Source organism: Melanotaenia boesemani, chromosome 10 (genome assembly GCF_017639745.1).
Source record: "Melanotaenia boesemani isolate fMelBoe1 chromosome 10, fMelBoe1.pri, whole genome shotgun sequence".
Taxonomy (NCBI): domain Eukaryota; kingdom Metazoa; phylum Chordata; class Actinopteri; order Atheriniformes; family Melanotaeniidae; genus Melanotaenia; species Melanotaenia boesemani.
The window spans coordinates 25,940,138-25,961,004 of NC_055691.1; the positions used below are offsets into that span (position 1 = coordinate 25,940,138).

The 20,867-nt window shown below is 36.2% G+C and overlaps 1 protein-coding gene across 5 annotated transcripts; it reads right to left on the reverse strand.

Moving 5' to 3' along the window:
• Positions 1–76: 76 nt before the first annotated feature.
• Positions 77–13,867, reverse strand: bnip2 (BCL2 interacting protein 2). Of its 5 annotated transcripts, none has more exons than XM_041997315.1 (12): positions 13,605–13,866; positions 12,891–13,163; positions 9,762–9,857; positions 9,587–9,654; positions 9,086–9,259; positions 6,783–6,965; positions 5,932–6,034; positions 5,717–5,848; positions 5,549–5,635; positions 5,357–5,455; positions 3,086–3,142; positions 77–789 (listed from the first exon to the last, which is right to left on the reverse strand). In XM_041997315.1, the coding sequence occupies exons 2-12, from the start codon at positions 12,998–13,000 to the stop codon at positions 732–734; spliced, it is 1,167 nt and encodes a 388-aa protein (XP_041853249.1). In that variant the 5' UTR covers positions 13,001–13,163; positions 13,605–13,866; the 3' UTR covers positions 77–731. The 5 variants fall into 5 exon arrangements, with proteins under 5 accessions (XP_041853249.1, XP_041853248.1, XP_041853246.1 ...); XM_041997314.1 differs by having other exon boundaries at positions 13,522–13,866; XM_041997312.1 differs by having other exon boundaries at positions 3,107–3,142; positions 12,891–13,867.
• Positions 13,868–20,867: the final 7,000 nt, after the last annotated feature.

Consider the following 20,867-nt stretch of genomic DNA (forward strand, 5'->3'; position numbering starts at 1 on the left):
AGATGTACTTGTTTATACTAAAGTCAGTGCTACTTTATCACTGTAGCACAAACAAGAAATAAAAACATGCAAACAGTGTGGATACACGGCTTTACTTGGAATGACAAGACCTACATCTTTAGATTCAGAATGCTTTCAAGAATGATGAGTCGCAATCAGTCGGAGGGCAAATTCAAGTGAGGGACAACAAAATAAAGCTTTTATTTCCCCCAGGCAGGATTGCACCAGAAAACATCAGCAGTGAACAGTGAAAATAGTGCCATCAAGACTTTCTGTGAAATGATACTCAGTGGATCAGACACCTAAAATGCAGTTTAAAATCAGATCATAAAAATATATTATCTCCTTTGACACCTTTTGAATATAAATATATATATATTTAAATGTAATAAAGCAAAACATGCATCGACCACTTATAACGGAGTGCGTTAAATAAAGTGTAGATACAACAGTAACTAAGGTACACCAATAAGCCAAGTCTGACATGATATTCAGGAGTAAATAAAAAGGATTAAAAACATTTCAGACAGCATGTGGAAAGAATACTGTGGATTAAGCTGTTTGGAAAAAACATACAGCAAAAAGTTTGACTATGTAACAGGTAGCATAGTTTCAAAAAGGCACTTTCCAGATGCAACAGTCTCCAGTCACATCGGCCCACGTGAACAGAAGAGTTGCTTGCAGTTCTAAACATTTGACATTGTTCTTTTCCAAGTCGTGCAGTGAATGTGTCACTCTGGAACAGCAGCAGCTGCAACCTCCACTTTGCCGTGCATTTCCTGGTCGATCCTGCAGACAGATTCGGTGGTCATGGGACATTTGTGTGACTGGGAATGGCATGAAAATCACATTGATAGGATCAATGATAGAGGATCAACTCACTATGCTGGCCCACTAACACGCATGTTATCACATCCTGAAATGTAATCATTCCCTTCACAAAGAAACATTTTTTTTGTGGGGCAAGAATATTTCTTTATAAAGAATGAAAACAATTTTAGTCAACCTCAAACTCACTTTTCCCCCTTTTCCCCCAAATACCTCTTACAATGTAATGTAGGCTGGCTTTCAGTTAAGCCATACTTGTTACCATAACCTCTGAAAATTCTTGGTTGGTATGAATAACACCACCAGCATTATAATTATTATAATATTGTTTCTTTTCTTGAAAATGTACTAGTTAATAATTCAGAATGTAGTACAGAAGCCCACAAAACTATCTGTACAATCTGCCGTCAAAATCCTTCCATCACCTGCTGCACACACTAAGAGCGGTATTTTGTAATTTGTGCTGGGAATAACCACCAATTTCCTGAAGCGATTTGTTTCACATCTGCCTGATTTTATTTTATTTGATTTGATATTAATTTATTAACAGATATTCTCAGATACCCATTTTTATAACACACTGAGCCCATTTACATGACCATCAAAATCAGATATCTGGGAGTTATTATATAATTGTAATAATCTGGTTATAACGTGTCTACATGCACTTCTGAAATACAATATTCGAAAGATCATTGTCTACATGTAATAGTTAATAATTATTAATTTTGGCGTCCAGTGTTGAAGTCACTTCCTGTAATTTTCCAAACATTCTGTGTTTGTTAAACATGGTGGTTTTAGCGTTAGCAGCTAATGTGAGAGGTAATAAGCTGCTAAACACAGCAGTTTACAAGTGAATGTAATCCAATTGTGAATAAAAAAAAAAAAATCCAAATTCTGTATTATTTGTCGAGAGAAACTGATTTTGGGCACCCTTGCCATAGCTGCTAACATAATCCACCAAAACTATTTATCCTCCAGATTTATGAAGTTTGTCTAGGTGTCCAGAAACAGTTATTATGAGTGCTATTTTAAAATATGAATGTGGAATTATCTCAACAAGAGAAGCTGATTATGGACAGAAGCAACACAGGCTTCCTTTCAAGTTTTATGAATCAGTCTTAGATTAATTTAATTTGAATCAATTAAAACCTGTTTTTTACTCAGCTCTACAAAAAAAAGTAAAAAAAATCTTTCTCTCTCTTTGTGAATTATAGAGAGTTGTCAGCTTGTACAGTTTTAGTTATTTTGTTTTGCAAATTTGTGGATAAACCTATAAGCTCTCACACCTTATTAGGGAAACCACTCTGGAGTAACCTGACAACAAAGAAACTCCTCTGAGGCCCTGTGGGTCCTCTACAATGTCATGATTATTAGACCATTCTAATGAACTCTTAGCTAATCACCTCAGCAACTACACACTCATTACTTATCAGTAATGACTTGTATATCTCTGTCTGCGTAAGAAAGGCTGACAAAAGTCTCTTGCAGTTACTAAAAAAAAAAAATCAGTGGGGACAGGGAGTGCAATGAGTCATGCAAAGAGCTGTGAGAGAGAACAAGCTGGGTGTTCAGTGAGGGCCAGCTACTGAGGACAACCGCGTGAGGACATGGTTAATGTGCAGCAATGCAACCACACACCACAGTGATGAGGACAAGGTCCTTCCTTGTAATGACGTTTCACCCCATTCACTGAAAATAATATGAAAACCTTACCAAACATCAGCTGCATTAAACTCTAAACCTGTGTTTAACAGGAAAAGTGCCATCATCAACCCCCCACTATCACAGAATCAGCTTCAGCTAAACTATTTAAAGTTGTTGACACATAGCATCACTAAGAAGGAAAACTTTCCCTCCACTAATGAAATCTGAAGGTGAAACAAGTACGAAGAACTCTGCATAAAATGTACAAATAGCTGTTATCCCTATGGGACACAAAGAGAATGTCATTGTCACAAAATTGGCTCAGACAAGAAATTTAGTTTGTTAAAGCAATCACCAAGCCACCTATTGTTGTTAACCAAATAGCCAGTCAGGGTATTCATTTTAAAAAGGAATTTCCAAATCAGCTGAGAAAAATAGGTTGAGTTTTTGTGGAGAAAAGATGTCAGTTTTGACCAGAAGATGACACAAAATCATCAAAAACTAAATATACAACATTAAAATAAATAAATAGGTGTCTTGGTGCAGTTTTGTAAGCCACTTGATCATTTCATCGTTAGTTTTATAAAATGCAAAAGATGCAGAGACTGACCCTTGGTGAAAGTGCATGTACCTTTTATGGCTTTTCCTATTTTTTTCGGCGTCAAACCTTAGGAGGGGGCAGGGAGACTGGTTTAAGCAGAGAAGAATACACAGCCAACAGCAACCACAAATCCAAAAGAGCAGAACATTTTCTGGGTTTTACTGGGTCAGGTTGAGTTTTTGTGCAGTGTTTTTAACTACAGTGACGACTAAAGATCTGCCACATGTTAAGCCACATAAAGGAGGAAGACAGCATGAATAATTTTGCAGCATGACGTCAATAGTTATGCCTATCAGTAAAAATTAACGCTAGAAAAATGAAGAATGTATTTCTAAACAACAGTTTGTAAGATGAAGCCTTCTATATTAAATTACTTTTAATAATGTTGACACTTATTACACAGGGTTTTTAATAATAATGAACTTTGATCCGTGCACTCCCCATCTTGCCCGGTATCATAATAACTATTAAGCATGACAATAACACCAAATAGGTGCTGTGCAGATGCACCAGTGATACAGAAAAAAAGTTTCCTGCTTGCGAAAATTGAAGCTTTGAGAGAAGTTGCACTGGGCAAACTCAGTGAGGTACCATTGATACTTAGACTGAACTGGCCACAAAGGAAAAGTATGTAAATGTTAAGAGGTTTTTGCCTTAACACATTGATCTAATTGAATTAAAAATAAATACATGAGGCACTGGAGCGTGCGATCCTTTTTCAAATTCTCTGTTTCTAGTGATAAGTACCTGATTATTGAGCAACATTTTTCCCCAACTATCGCAGTGCCGACATATTTATCAGGAATTCTCAACCATAGTTCTTATATGAACTTATATAATTGACAGGGAAATGACAACATGTAAATAATAACTGAGTAAGAACACCATTATCTTCAACTTCCAATCAGAAGCATTGTGGGACAAATATACAGGACAAGGTGAAAATGTTTGAACTGACACAGTCGGGTAGTTACTGACAGTGTCTGGCAGTATGGAGAAGATTCCCAAGTGAAAATTATAAGAATTTTCCTTTATAAGGGGATTTTTTAAGTGGGGCTGTGTGAAGTTCTTAAGAATACAAAGAGTGTTTTACGTATCAGATAGATATTTCTTAATCAAAGAACATCCACGCTGCATTGCTGACCTAATAGTCCATAATATAGCATTCAGTCGAATTATCATCAATTTATTTTTAAAATATTGGTTGTTTTAAAACAGTGGTTCCAAACCTCTGTCCCTTATAATTGTAAAAAAAACAACATGGTTGATTGGATGCACAAGTTGTGGCCTTAAAAGGCCATGTCTATGAATACTTTCTTTTTTTTTTTGACAAAGCATACAAGTGTTAAAATTAAGGATCAATATTTGCGGTTTGTACTAATATCGGCCGATACATGGGTGTGTATCAGTATGATTTACAGAAAGGCGTCCACAGGCAGCTCTGTGTTTTTGGAGACGCTGCAGTCACAAGCAGAGCATGCATTACTCCTGCCCCACTAGCAGAGTGCTGGTGGAAATCCTGCTACATTAGCTTTAAAACAATGGTAAGTTTTAAACTTAGCGCACTTTACTGAGTGCACTAAATGAAAACATATTTGTTATGAAATAATCTTGTATGCCATCAGCGCTTTCAGACCTCTGATGGCGGAATGATTTCACACAACAGCTGATCCATCCATCTTTTAGACAACAGTTACCTTCCACGGATCTATAAAGTCAAATAAAAGAGTTTAAGAAGAGTAAAAACTCAAGAGTTCTAAACCATCTGGTTTTATTTTTGAAGTCTAGAAGTGACTGCAGCACAAAGCTGGGGAGGAACAAAAAAAAAAAAAAAAGAGAGAAAGGCACCGGCAGCAGGTGAGGAAATGCCATGCGCCAGGAGAAGAGACGTGATCTGTGTTGGCTGTGACTTCTAAATAGTTGTTCTAGCCTCATAGTAAGTGTAGATTGTCATGACAGTATAAATATTCTTGCATTCTTTCCACGTGCTGCTTCGCGTACGATGGCAGCGTGCATATGGCTGACATGACTGTGATGCGAAGAGAAGGCAAGGATATTTCTGGCTCATAACCTCTGCTGGACACTCTTCTGCCAACTAACTGCAGAAACCCCTTTGAGGTTTTCAGGCTGGGAACCGTTGTTTTAAAAGACAAAAATTTGCTCTTTTTATTGTCTGTTGTTGAACAGCGGTTAACTTGGCTTTCCCGTTAGGAATCCCCTGACCCCCTGTCCGCCTACTGGAGGTAAAAAAATACATTGTTGATGTGTAAACATACTTACTGTTTGATACAATCTGGTATGGATACATACTCCATTGGAACAAGTTCGGCAAGGTCTGTCAAGCTGAACACATACTTGATTTTCTGACTAAATTTGGAGCTGTAAGAAGAAGCAGAAGAGTTAAGAAAATTTCCTAAAAACATCTTGTATTCACCATTTCACTGGATTTAGTGTCTTCAATGTTACAGATACCTTATGAAAGGTTTTGTAAGTGCCAGCAGGGTGCGAATAAACCAAGAAGGGTGAACAATTATTAAAGACTTTAAGTTCTTCCGTAACCTGCACGAACAGAATGTGAACATGTAGTCACTCATTTGAAATGAACCAAATCCGGCCTAGATTATAACCACTTGGACTCACCTCCTATCAATCTGCTGATAACACCTTCTGAGCCAACCAACAGTTGGCATCTTTTTCCGAGAAGTTGCCCCATTTAAATACACAATCATATAGTTCTCAGCAACCAAGAGCTCCAGTGTGCCAATGACGTACCTGCAACAGGAATCCTTTATTAGTGACAGCTCTAAATTTTAAACATGTTTAAGAGGCCAAAGCAATTCTAAGTAGAGACTCACTTGAATAAATTGTCCATGATGTATCTGTAATTTGGTTGACTGCTCTCAGGCATAAAGCACACAGCAAACACAATTATGGCATTCAAACCATCTCCATAGTAACCTGTGGAGAAAGACTGAGATTTACAAAAGACATGCATGCATGCATACATACATACTAGGGATGGGCATTTTAGGGAATATTTGAAGTCGACTATTCGGGCCTTTCAAAGTCAATTAGTCGTGACGTCATCATGACATCCAATAATAAAATGAGAAAAAAAAAAAAAAAAAAAACGTATGTGAGGTGTGTGTTCCATAAACTAGTATTTGTTTTTACATTTAACGTTGTGTGGGCTCTAGTTCCTTTATTGTCCTGCAGACTGATGAGAAAGTGGGTCAGGGAGATGTCGGGATTGAACCTGGTCTGGCTGCATTTATATGGATGCTGCTACCCAAGGTGAACTTAACACCATGCTCACAGAAGGGTTCAGCAGCAACAAAACCCAGTTATTTTCTTAGTCCTTTCAAAGCTTCTCATGGAGTATGAATTAAGCGGACCAAAACAAACTTCATACTTGTTCTGTTGGCCACGAAAACAAGAACAAAGATCTTGCTTCTCGTGAGGTATGCAAAAAGCTTTACTCCGCTCTGCCACCTCTATGTGGCTACTCTTGAGCAAGCAGCACTGGAGCCAGACAGTAAGCGGAGACTCCTATTCGTTTTTTAAAATTAAATTATTTGCCGAGCAGTGTCACATTTTCTGAGTTCAATTTCACATTTTGGTCCGTAAATGTGCGTAAACATAGACTTTGTTTATATATTAAGGATTTGTTTTTTTTTTTTTTCCACTGTAATGTAACGGCACTAACCTCCATGGCTGATAACTCTCTTGTAAGGTTCAATGGCCTTCATATCCACTCTGTGATCCTGATCTCCAATATGAAACACCCTCCAGCGTCGACCTTCATCCCTCTCCTCTGCAGCTGAATATTCCTGAACTGACTCCACGCCTTTTTGCAGTAGTTCTGTAGTTTTTGGCTTAGGAAGATCATCTAAAGGAAAAAGAGCATTTTAAGTCAACAACCTGAACACAATGCTTGGGGGTGTTATCCAAATCACATAGATTCTGATCAAATATGACAAAGCTTCAAAATTACTCAGCTGTTTATATTTAAACTTTTTAATCACGAGCACCAGACAACTTATTGGTTTTAATCTTTTGTCTATGGACATCATGCTTTTTCTCTGATTTATCAACATCACAGTTTTAAGAAAAACATGTCCATCTTAATGGAGAGAGAAAGAGAAAGAAACCCTGCCTTGTCATAGCATACAGTAAGAAAATGAAAATGTGTCACAGAAAGATTTCCTTTAATACACACACCTCTTCTAAGATCCCCAAGGACGTCTATGCATCTTTTGCAAAAATACGAGGTGCATGATGTGTAAAAGTGTTATGCCGTCAAGCAAAGAATTTGAATGATCATGTAGAAAAAAGCATGCAACAAGCAGATTCATAGTGAATTAAACAGTGGAACTGGATCAAACTGGCAGACTTATAAATGTTTTCCCATGAGAAGCATATTTGTATAATTTACAAAAGGAATGATAGTGAAATGCCTTTTCTTCTTTAAAAAAATCTGAAGGAAAATTCAAAAAGCCAAATATACGTCTTGGATAAATGACTACATTTTCCTTTATCTCCAACTGGGCTGAGCAGTTGCAACGAAGTCATTACGTTACAGTAGTGATATGTTTTCTAATTCCATTTTATTCAGTTTTCCACAGTATGTAAATTATATGCACTGAATAACTATAATACTCTATAATACAGCACAAATGATAAACTGGTTAATATCTGTTACTAAAACCAATTCCAGGATGATAAACTGGAATGCCATTTAAAAAAAATGAAATAAAATTAAGCAACGAAAATTTACACAAGCAAAATATGAAGTGAAAATGGAAGGAAGTATAACGTGAGGAAAAAAAATTTGTTTGAAAAACTGAAGTCACGATCAGCATAAAAGAGGTTGATTTACTTGTGGTTTGCATGGGGGAAAAAATGGGGTTGTTCATGAGACCTTACCACAAGGAAGTGAGAAACCTGTTGCTGGCTTGTAGCCTGTTCCCAGGCAGACAAGGGAAACAATTCTTCCAAGTAAAAAAGAGGAAGGCAGCAGAGTGGAAACACAAAAACAACAAAACAGATTTTAAACATACTTGAGGCACTAAACGGCCATAGCAAACCTGTCAAATTTAGGAAAGAAAATGTCCATGGGGACACGGACCAGGATATAAAAGACCAGCCTGCTTCTCTTCTAAAAGCTGGCCATTACATTCCTTGCACGTCCACTCATAAATAGAGCCCGACCGATATGGATTCTTTTAAGCCAATGCCGATTCCGATATTTGGCAGAAAATAATTCCGATAAACTGATAAATCGGCCGATTAATTGGAAAAAAAAAAAAAAAAAGTGTTTTATTTATTTTTAAATTGGCATTGTGAAGTTTTGTCAAGTTTACTTACAGGCTTTTAAGCTGTTAGCTAACGCTATGCTGGATTGGCATAATGTGTTATTGCTAACATAATCAGACAGGAAGCTAGGTTAGCACAACTTTAGCAATGCAACGTAAAGTAAGACCGACGCGACGAAGCACAGGACACTATAATCACACACGGCAAACAGTTAAACTGAAACTGGAGACATGTTGAGTGTCGTCGTTATGAATGTACTGTCGTAGTACTGTGTAGTGCTGCTTGGCTGTAGCTGCAGCAGCAGCTACTGACAGTGGTGAGGACTGAGGATTGAATGGAGTCAGAGCTCCATCTAGTGGAAAAAAGTCGCAATGACATTCTGAACAATTCCTACACTTGACAGCATTTACTTTTTTATGATAAATTAAGAATATATTGGCGTTTAATCTGCAAAACTCTGGACGATTTTGGTTATTATGAAAAGGGCTATAATCGTCCTATCAATCGGTCTGGCTCTACTCATAAATGCATCCAGCCTGAAAGTTTCTTAGTACTTACCATCTTCATTATCTTAATATGAAGTTTAAAACTCTATATTAACAAGATTTACTAAAACAAACATAGTTAAAAGATTACATTTAAGTGCTAAACCCAAGTTTATTTCACTGTTTTCAAAATACACAAATCCCTTACCTTCCCATTCAAACTCATTGCTGTCAGAGGGTGTGTCCATGTCATCAAGATCCAGCTCTGTACTTTCCTCCAGCTCATCAGAGAAAACAGAACCTTCACTTCGGTCAAGTGTAAGACTAATTTCAGGTGCAGCAAGTTTTTTCTTCACCCTCTTGCCATGGTTCATCGCATAGTCTAGGACAGATGGCAAATCATTCAGTTATTCTGAGGTTGTAGAAAAAAATCTTGAAGATTAGTCAAATTTAATATGACGCTTCAGTAATCTCAGTCACAAATCAAGTGCTACTTTTAGTGTTTTTATTCAACTATCACTCCACTGAAACTCAGCAAACACTACCTACTACCTACTCCGACTACCAAGTTATCATCTGAGTTTTGACTAAACTTTAGAAATGTGCCAACATGGATAAAGATAAATATTATCTTTATTATTCTTTAATAACCCCCTCAATAGAAGCCATGATGTACAGTGTAGAAGTGTGAAACTAATGTATTGATTACCAGGTTCTCCCCCCTCAGTGGTTCCAGCAAAAAGATCATCATCAAGCTCCTCTTCTTCTGGGAGGGGCCTAATGTTTGATCGGAGAGTAATGTTGCCTTCAGTACGTGTAGAGTTCATAAACTTTAGAAAACACAAAACGTGTAACAAAATTATAACGCATGTGTAATCCAGTACCGTGGAAAATCCTCATCTTGCCACTCTTCCTTAAGTTCAACTCCTTCCATTCTCAAACGGGCTTCTGTTGTGGCTACTGACTCTTGCCGCTCTAGGCTGAGAAAAAGAAGCACAAAAACAGGGATTAATTTTTCACAGATATTAGTTTCAAACTTTAAAAAAAAGGTCCTTTTATGCTGCATATTTGTAAACATCAGGAACTGAGTGGTACAAATAAAGCACATGATTAGTTATCTTTCAGTGGTGATTTGTACAAGCATAATATGGTTACTGGAGTAATGTTGAAGATCAACTGATCTGCTAAAATACCAGAACAATATTTGTGTGTTAATATCCAAGCATCAAATACCATTTCTATACATTTAAGAATATAAAACAAAACAATGTGATGACTGCAAATGATTTCAGTCCTTAAAGCTGGTACCGAGGGGAGTTTACCTATATGATTTATCATGTTTTCTTTTCTTAATAAGTATTTGGGGACAAGGTAGACCAAATGCTGCATTTTTACTGGTAAAATGTTTGTCTATTGGTTCTTGGTGAAGGACATCCCCAAACGGCTTTCGGTATCATCCTTGTATACAAAAAAGTCACTAGATTTTCTGACACGTTTAAATGTGCTGTGGACCATTGATGATTACAAACTCTGCATGTCTACTGCCATTTTACTTTCACAATTTTTATTTTTATTCTGATTATAATCAAGAAAATCAAGTAAGACTACTTACATATCATTTATATGCCCTTATACTGATGTGCATGATGTATTACAACGTTCTTTTAGCAGAATATGACAGTCCCAGTGAACATTTACAAGTTTATCTATCATTCTCATTGCAAAACACATTCAATACTTTCACCCGATTCTTTTAGCATGTGTTATAAAATTTAATATGACAAACCACATCATCTTTGTACCAGCTGATAGATGCTGTGTGCTGTCAAACATTATACAGATTACAGTGGGCAAAACTCAAATCTCATGTTCAAGAATCTTGAGGGTTTCAGCTTGTAGCTGGACTCATAATCAGGTCACTGGTTTCTTGAAAAGCTTACAAGCTTAGTTTATAAACCACAAGACTACTAACTAATGCTGACCATGGTATCTGTATCGCTGCTACACAGAGCTCCTTTTGATGCACTAATCCACAACTGTATTTGTGCTTTTACACACTGACATTTTGAGGTTTTTGTATATAACAAATCAGTTTGTCTTCTTATACAGAGTGCTAATCCCTGCATAGCAATGGAAATCCAACTACAACAGCAATGTGGTTTCCTGGAAGGGAATAATTGCAATCCAGGTGCACTGACTAAATAAATGGAATTAGCTCCATTAAGAAGTCAATCAGAAAAGACAAGTGTAATTAAATGAAAAATACTTAATTATTCCCAGAGGGAAACCGTAATGTTGAAGTAGGCCTAGGCTAAAAAAAAAAAAAAAAAACATTTTGAAAACATTGCGCTTCACAGAGTTGAATAATGATGCACCTCAAAGAAAAGGCTAATCTTTTCTTTAATCATTAGTTTTCCTGCATCATGTTTTTGTCAACATCCTTTAAATACTGTATTTCTCTGATAAGATTTCCATCTTCAATATGTTTATTTTTTTGTCTTCCTATCTTTATCATGATATTGTTTTTTTGTTTCATTATTAAGCTTCATCGTTTATAGCAGAGCAATGCAATCGAGTACGAACTGCTCCAAGAATCTGAATGAAAGCAGGTGAGTTATCTCCTCAGCATGGTTCTGTTTACCATCAAAAAAAACAATCATTTTGTCTTTTTCACCTTGTCTGTGGGTGAGTAAAGAGTTCATTATGCGATCTTCAAGTTTAACTTTACGTCATGTCAATAAAATAGCTGGTCGTTCTATAGAGAAGCATTGCACTGTGTATGTTCAGGGGAAGATGTAATTTTACGGTTGCAGTGATGTACAATGTTGTGATGATCAACCGTCTGTTATGATGGTGTTTAACTGACTTAAATAATGGACCAATGGTTTTGTCTGTGGGCAAGTCTAGATCCAACATACAACACTCACCTTTAACTGATTGTGAAACAGGTTATGTTGAAAAGAAATGTGGGTGGAGGGGAGTCTTGTGTGTACTATCTTTTCTTTCTATGTAATCTTTTCTTTTTTTCCTCACCAGTGGCAAGATTTTGATTTAAGTTCAATAAAAACAAAAAACAAAACAAAAAAAAAATAAATAAATAAAATTGCATTGCCAGAATAATTGCACTACTCCAGTACTAACTTGCTGTACATCAAACGCCCATATTTGGCAAAGGCTAATCTAGACTGACAGATCATGGAAAAACAAACAAAAAATAAAATAAAACAATAAAAACACATTTTTTCCCCCAAATCTACAATGCCGGAGCAATGCAGTTTAACTCAAACCTTTATAAATGCATGTCAAAAAAAAAAAAAAAAAAAAATTACAAAATGTTGATGAGCTTGCCTAATGTTTAATGGGTATTAAACAATCTGAAATCATATGTTAATAGGTATCAGATTTACTTAAATTAGTCATTTGATCCATAACCAGTGGTTTTATATATTCCATACACACACGAGTCAAAAGTATGGACACACTTCCCCATGAAACTAAACTGGAAAATATGTTCAAACTTTGAACTGGTAGGGTGTGTATAAATGTTGGTTGAATGAATGGAAATGTGATTGTGAAACCAGTGTGAAGCCAAATGAAGCCGGGACCAAAACAATAACTTGGAGCCCCCCAGAATGTCACAGGGCTCTTATTCCTGCTGTCTGATTGTTCTTTTTTTTTTAGTCTTGTTTATTAGAAACAGTGTTAATTTGGAGGGAAATCTGAACATTCAGACTTTATTCAGACATCAGGGAACAGCACAGACCTAACAGGGTGAGTATATCGAGTATAAAACCAGAACCAAAAAGTGAACATTCATTCTTCAAACATTTGATGCTTTAATTTGGACATTATAAATGTGTAAACACAGTTTGCATGTGTTCACTGTAAAGTCTGACAGCAGCAGGGAGGAAAGACCTGCGGTATCTCTCCTTCGCACTGCAAGGATGGATGGATTTTAAGTACCTTTTGTTTTTAAGTAATCAACATAAACGCCAATCACCAAAAACGCATACCTTCCAATGGGTCCAGGTGGGGAATGTGGCTGTGGGAGGCTGACAGGGGTAGAGCTTCTTCCACCCGACGGCTTCTGCACGTTGTCTGGAGTTGTCCTTCCTGGAGGCATACTTCTTGTTTTGGTTGGACTTTCTTCAAATGCCTCTTCGCCATTTTCGACTGTAGAAGCTGTGCTGATCTGAAGTTCGTTTAAATCCTCGTCATCACCTTCTCCCGACACTCCGGAAGATGAGGGACTAGAAGCCTGTCTGTTTTCCAATGTTTCACGATTCCTGCTGGGTGTGACAAAATCTTCGCTGCTATTGTTCAAATTACTTTCACCTACACCCTCCAAAACCGCTTCACTTCCTACCACATCCGATGCCATAACTTTATTCTCCGCTCACCCTGTTGCTGGAGCGAATTAGTGACAGAGCTCTTTTAAAAATGGTCAACTGGTTTCCTAAATTGTTCAGCTAGCTAAATCGGACTTACACAATTGCTTCAGAAGTTTGAAGCTAGTGGACTAGCGCTCGCCTGCAGTACTGCTAGCCAAAAGCCGTGTCGCTAACACATAGCTATGCTAACTAACAGCATATCTGAAAAGCCAAAAAGTGTCAAATATCACATTGGGTGCTCAGATTTAGTCACCTTCTCTAAATGCGTCACAGTGTGAAGTTGGGAGTCCAAAAGTGTGCTAGCTCTTCATATGCAATGGTGCGCAGTGAACCCACTTATCAGTTCCCTTCCTTCCTTCAAGTCACAGCTCACTCCTCCTCTCATGCTAACGTAACAAACATTTGTCATGCTAGCTTTACGGCTAAAGCAGGCTAATTTAGCCAATAGCCATGCCTAGTGGCAAAAAGTGTTCTTCCGTTAATGTGAATGTGGGAAGTCCGACAGCAACGACACATTAGGATTGCCCATTGATTTAAATATAAAGTCAGTAAATGTTTTAATTTAACTTTTCAAGGCTTCATGTCATCCATCGCCACAAGTATAAAGAATGAGCATAGGCAGTTTATGAAAAAAAAAAAAAAAAAAAAACTGTCCTTGGACATAAACGTATGAAAGAGACCCCCCGCCCCTCCCCTTAAACTCCGGCTAAAAAAAGACGCAAAACAACCTGTCCACACAGATACAGTTTGTGGTTGGTGTGTGTATCCCATACATCTTACAGCTTGGTGTGTCACTTTGTGGTCATTTCCCACCGCATTATGGATGTTAAAATTGTTTTACATCTGTTTGTGGTTGTTTTGTGCCCCAGCTTTGGTTGTTTTTGTCACTGCTCATGTCTACCATTTTGCTCATCTTTATAGACTATTTGTTATTTGTTATTTAGTCTCATAATGGTATTTTTTGTTGTTTTTGTTTCCCCCCATGTAATTAGTTTAAGTGGTTTTGTGTTATTGGTTGTTTGCTTTGTAACCAGTTTGTTTAACTTTCAGGTATTATGTGGCATAATTTGGCTGCTATGTGTGTTGGCGTTTTATCTATGTGGTCATCTTAGAGCACAGCTCTCATTATGTCTCTGTTTTGTCATAATTCTAAAGGCTATATGTTTCTGGGATAAGGTGTTAAACATCTAGGCCAGGGCACCTTTAAAAAATTAGATGTCAAGAGTTATAACTTTCCTGGTTTAATACATTTTTAGAAAATCTGTAACTAATAAACAAGGCCAGAACAACTTAAATAATTATGGTTTTTGTTTGTTTGTTTCTTATTTACAATCAATTTACTGGAATTGCAAAAATTAAGGTTACAATCCTAAAATCAGATAATTGTGTTGAATATGATTATGTTGATTAAACAACATACTTTTTGTCTTTATGGAACAAGAACATTTGTCCAGTGAGATAAATATTTGGAACATATAAAAGTTTGACAATAAATTCTGAACTGCAGACAGTTTTATTTTATGTTTGCTGCCTTAAGTTATACTGTGTTACCAAATACATAAAAATGAGTACCACAATGCAAGTAGAACTCATGAAACAAAATACAGGCTTCGGATATATTTATTTTGTACTGTCCACTCCAGTTTAAGATAAATGGCACAGATTGAATCTTTTCACAAATCTGCAATCCCTCATTGTAGAACAAAACATTTTCATGTGCTTAATGGTGTAATATTAGAAATGAGTTCTTAATTGTATTTCTTTCCCCCATTAAAAATTCAATTTGATTCTGGACCAGCTGCACTGATCACAGCCTTATTTTTACCTGAAGTGACCAGTCTTTTTCACTAGGTGGCGGCAAAAGCTCACTTAAACGCTTCTTTGGAAACACCTCGGATACATATCTGCCATAACGCTAGTGAAAGCTAAAAGTATGTTGTTTTTTTAGGGAAATCTCACAACTGTTCTAACATTTACAAGAACCTTTACAAAATTTAATTTACATTTCCAGTTTTGTCTAATTGTAGCAATGATATGCTATCATGTCTCCTTTATAATTCAGGAACAATTACTTAAAATTGTTTTTAATTTCTCAGAATGACATGGTTACAGATATCCCTTAGGTATGATTATATTATTAAGAATTTCTGATAAGATTAATCAACTTTGATATCTGGGGACAATCCAAAGTGCCTTTTTTATTTACAGACCTTAGTAAAGAAAGAAAAGCAAATACTCTAATATAGTTTGGTTGGAATACAGTGATGTGGCCTGGTTAATGCTTTCTAGATAATTCAGTTATTTCTAATTAACACATTGCTATTTACTCTGCTGGATCATTAGGCCTCATCACAAAGGGATTATCCAGGCGAATTGAGAGTTTATGCTTCCATTCCACTTTCCATCGTGGTGCTGTATGCTAATGAGTCATGAAATTGCCTAAGAAATAAAGAAAACGTTGCTTCTTTTGCCAAGAAATTTCTATTCAACGATATTATACCATACGCATAAATAACAACAGTTAAAAGATCTTAGCTAAAAGATGTGCACAAATAAATAAATAAACAAAAAAATAAAAATGTGATTTTCAATGTGATTTTAATTTTTTTTTTTTTATTCAGCTGAAGAGAAATCATGTAATGATGCTTTGTCGTGTTGGATAGTCTTGTTCTTTATAAAAATTAAGCCAAGACAAAACATGCATTATTGCATACACAGAAGGACCACAGTACTCCGTGAATTGATTTGAGCCATAATTGTCTGATTCAGGATGCATCTGGATATTTTTCCATTTTAAAAGATCTTGAGCAGACCTCAAATTTCATCATAAAAACGAGGTTGCATTATAGTATCAGAAACAGATGCTGCATCTTATATGTGAAGCAGAGTCATTAAGAAGATCTTTCAACCAATTTCCATAAATGGGGTAGCGGGAAGTATTTAGGCTACCCGAAGTATATCACTAATGAGAAAAGACAAAAAGGATTCATGTGCATGTTTTATGCAATCTCTTTTTGGGTGTAGATGAATAATTATTTATGATTGCAAAGCCTAAAAGGGAGGCAAGAAGATAGCGACTGCAAAGAGACTGGTGAAAAATTTAAAGAGGAAGTTAAATGAATATTTAAGGGAAGATGAAATATTTAATGGAAACAAATGAGCAAAACATTTAAAACAGCATGATAAATAGTAGTGAGTACCATTAAATTGGCTCTTATAATTTCTGCTAGATACTGCAGTAGCCGCAAGGTTTTGCTCATACTTGTAATGGTGTGAATTGAGGACTCCAACAATTGTTTTCACCATGCCAGTCATAAAATGAGGACACAGAGTCTGTAACCCGGAGCTAACCTCCTATCTGAGAAATATTAGCCTTTGATTCAGTGTAGTTTGTATTGATGCCACAAGGCAGAAACAATTCATGTTTTATTGACCCTCTTCACACTGAGGTTAAGGGTTTTGAAGAGAAAACATAATGACATAAATTCTGAACCAGATTACAGTTAATTTCTCAAGAGACATTTTGCAAAAAGAAGTTATCATAACATTAGTGTTCTAGTCTGTAACCCACATGTACAGTTCATTTTGTGCATTTTCACCTTCTAGTGACAGAAGAAAAAATACTGGAGTGTCTAGCAACACACGTTCATTTGTTTTCCAAATGCGAAAATAATTAAATCAGCAAACAAATAATTATTCAAGTCAATGAGAACAATTATCTCAAAGACGCCTCTGAGACTTGGATGTGCATACTGAATTGATTAATTATCATCCTGAAGATAATTGAGTGGAGCTAGATCTTTTGACTGCGTACTCTGAACACAGATCCGGTACAACAACAGCATCATGTAATGAAAACACAAGTGAACAATTTTGTGAAAGTTATCATATAAATCAATAAATAAAAACAGCTGCAAAATTCCTGGATCATGAAGTAGCTGCTAAAAATGAATCCATGAGCAGAAATGAAGGGCATTCATCTCTTATGTGAACTTAATGAACCTTAGGTTTTACAGCATATTTGAATCCTCATTAATCTTCTTAATAATATTTACTACAAAGGTAGCAACATTCTGACTAGTTTTTACTGGTTCAAGTTCAACTTTGCCATCAATGCTGTGTCATGCCCTTACTAACCTGTGAGCAGACTATTACTTACTTCTGAGCCAGACAGAGATCATTACCTCTGTGAATGATGGCAAGGCAGCCGGAGCCCAGCAGCTTTATTTCCCAGCCCAGCTCGGCGGACGCAAGCCATCACATCCTGTTAACAATTCCATGGCTCCACCATAAAGATAAGCTCTCTCAATCAGCCCTGTCTGTCTCAATCGCCACTGAGGGACCGTAAGTCCTCACAGCCCGGGAACGGAGTGTGACTGACACCATTTAGATGATTCAGCCAGATTCACTGGGCTGTTTATTTCCACTCTGGACCACTGTTGTCTGATTATGGGAGTTCATTAAATATTTATTTTTGATATCAGCATATTCATGTTCATGTAATCAGTCTTTTTACTCTGAGTAAATATTGGATAATTTCATGTGGAATCTTACCAAGATGAATGAAGTCAAAGGCTTTGACATTTTAATCAGAGTGAAGCCAATTGTCACTGTCAAACCACATGAAGGTCATCTCAGTTGCTAAGAGTCAGCTCACCGTAACATTTAATCTGTACATCCTAATAATTCGTTTACATGTGAGATCCGGTTGATATTTTATGTATAAGCACACATTTTATTCAAGGCCTTTTATTCTATTAACCTGTCTTGTCTTTATTAGATCCTTTCTAAGATAATTCCCATATGGCTTAGCCTTTGATAAATATGCTTTTAGGTCTACCTAATTAATGCATTCCGCTGTGATTTTCTTCACTTGTCACCCACTCTTTAACCTCATAGCGAAGGAACAGGCTTTCCCTACTCAAATTAAAGGTCCTCTGAGACGCCGTACATGTGCGAGCTAATGATGTATTGAGCTGCACAACCTGATAACTTATCTTGAGGGCCTTGTTGAAACATTTTTTAGTAAAAATGAATTGCATGACCTCACTATTATGGAGTGTGGATATATTTCAAGCAAACATGTTTTAGTTTATTATGCCAGAATTAAGGGATAATTCTGACTTTTTCTCAGTTTGATGATCCCACAAGGTTTTTTTTTAAATAGGGATTTGATTTTTTTTAATTTGTGATTAGATTATTGCTGTTGCTGATGCATCTAGTACTTGTTGCCAAATTACTTTAAATAGTATTTGATTATTTGTACCAAAACTGCAGAGTAGAATATCTATAATGTTTTAACTGGCTGCACAGTATGTCTTTACAATTAACCAAATATTAATAAATTTACATTTAGATTCTCATGGGCGCAGACCAACAAAGCAGCAGCATGCTGTTGAGACAGCATTTCTGAGGGGACACAGGAGAATATATCTCCACTAACTAATTTACAATATACCGATTAAATAAAGCAATTCAGCATTTTACATTAAATGTACCACTCAAAATGCCTTTTTAAAGCTAGCATTGCTACATTTTTCAGCCCTGTGTCCAAGGGACCAGCATTGGTATAATGAATGGAATAAGATTGTGAACAGCATATAGACTCTTGGCCTTTATAATCACAAAATCTGCTTGTTAATATGAAGACCGTCCGCACTCCTGTGAGCACAATACATTGCCTTGTATTTAAAATGGCACATCATTAGAGCAAATACCACATTAATAGAGTTTGAGTTACTTAGATGTTGCTTAGAAATGTTGCCACCATACAGATAGTATGGACTTCAACATTTGGTGTTAAATTTGTTATCTGTTGACACTTTAACAGGTCCCAGAGTGCTAGATGCTAAAGCAGTGTTTTCACAAATTGTAAACATTGTGTTAAGTCTGTCCAGGACAAGCAAAAAACAAAATGGTGTTTTGGTCAGTAAACATGTGGGATAAAAAATATACAAAATATAAATGTGCATTTTGTTCAACTGTCACGTCATACAGAAGAAGCTTCATGACAGATTATATTATTGTCTGTTCCCAGCAGGCCACACAGAATAATATTCATATAAATTAACCATAATTTTAATAAGTGTATTCTTTACTGCCTTTATATATTATTACTGACGTGTTTATTGGATGCTCTCAGAACCTTTTACCCACTCCGAGACCATTCAGCTATAGATATGGGAAATGGTTATGCAATCTTCCATTTCTGAGAATTCAGCTAGTTACTTCAGTTTGCCTTATGGGGATGCAAAGATGTAGAATTACTGAGTCACATCACCATCCCATGAGAAGTTTTCTCAGAGCAGACATCGTATGATACACATAGCTTTTATGATCACATTCTGTTCAAACTAAACACATTCCAATTTTCAGAATAAATTAGAAGTAATTTTAGGTATTGTTATGTTATTTTGTACTAAATATACACTCCGTTGAAATAACATTTACCTTTTAATGCTTGTGAAAAAAATGTAGGTTAAGTAAATTAACACTGGCCAGAGTTAATATTTAATGTAATATGTTATACATTAAGGTAAAGCAGTGTATATAATAATAATAAATTTCCCATACAATCAAATTCGCTAAAGACAGTTGCCTTAAAAGCCCAACACACTAATTCTGTGACTTATTGTTGAGGCAAAATAAAATTTTGACACTTGACTTAGATATCAAACAATGGTTACTACATGCATTGTCAAAATGCCAACAAAATCTCAAAGTCAAAGACTGATCAATCCCTCAGCCAACACAAAAACAATTTTAATTTATCCTGTCAGAAAATCTTATCGGTGTCTGTCAGCGCATACATCTTTCATCCAGTGTGTGATGATAAAAAAAACAACTTATAATTACTCTTGTTGCCTCTGTTTTACAATAAATGTTTAAGCTACCATCTACACAAAACAATAAACATTGCGTACAACCCCCCCCTTATTTTCTGGCTTCAAGCCCTCTAAAGAATTTATTCACAATTACAGCCAAACAGTAGAACTACAAAAATCCTTTTCCTTGTCTTTTAAAAAGATGAAATATTTTCTCTGCTGTGTAATTCTCCTCTCTGTATTTCGAGAGATACTGACCTAAAAAGGTTGATCAAAGACTGTTGGAACTTTACAGCCTGCAGCAACCAATAAATTGGTCCATTCGATGTTTTGCACTGACAAATTATTCTCCAGAGTACTAACATTCTTGGTAGCAACTCAATTAGCAAGAGACAGATGTAGCAAGAACTCACATTTATGTTTCATAGACATTTCAATATTTTATTATTTCAGTGCATGTTGGCACCGAGCCTTTTATATCATAGAAATGATAACTGTTTGCTAATTCCCACATAAAGAGATAGTTGTTTTGGTCGTTGTTGCAGAACTATGGGGAAACTGTTCTCTCTTAAAAGGTTTCATGTTTCCTGCACAGTGTTTTAATGGCCTTCAGCATCCATCTGGTTTAATTTTTCTATCAAAAGCCAATATTTCTTGTTGTGATTGAGGGGACCCCACTCACTGTCAATGTTAAAAGATGTCAGCAATGGAGAAAAAAATAAATAATAAATATTATACACGTTTTATTGTCACTTTTGTGATATTTGAATAAGTA

Bases quoted from the DNA above. Each gene is read 5' to 3' on its own strand.
- bnip2 (XM_041997311.1), bottom strand. From the start codon at position 13,258: ATGGCATCGGATGTGGTAGGAAGTGAAGCGGTTTTGGAGGGTGTAGGT. The intron at 9,260-9,586 runs GTAATCAATACA...CATCTGTCCTAG, and splicing joins CACTGAGGGGGGAGAACCTG to ACTATGCGATGAACCATGGC. The intron at 6,966-9,085 runs GTAAGGGATTTG...TTTTTCCTTTAG, and splicing joins CAATGAGTTTGAATGGGAAG to ATGATCTTCCTAAGCCAAAA.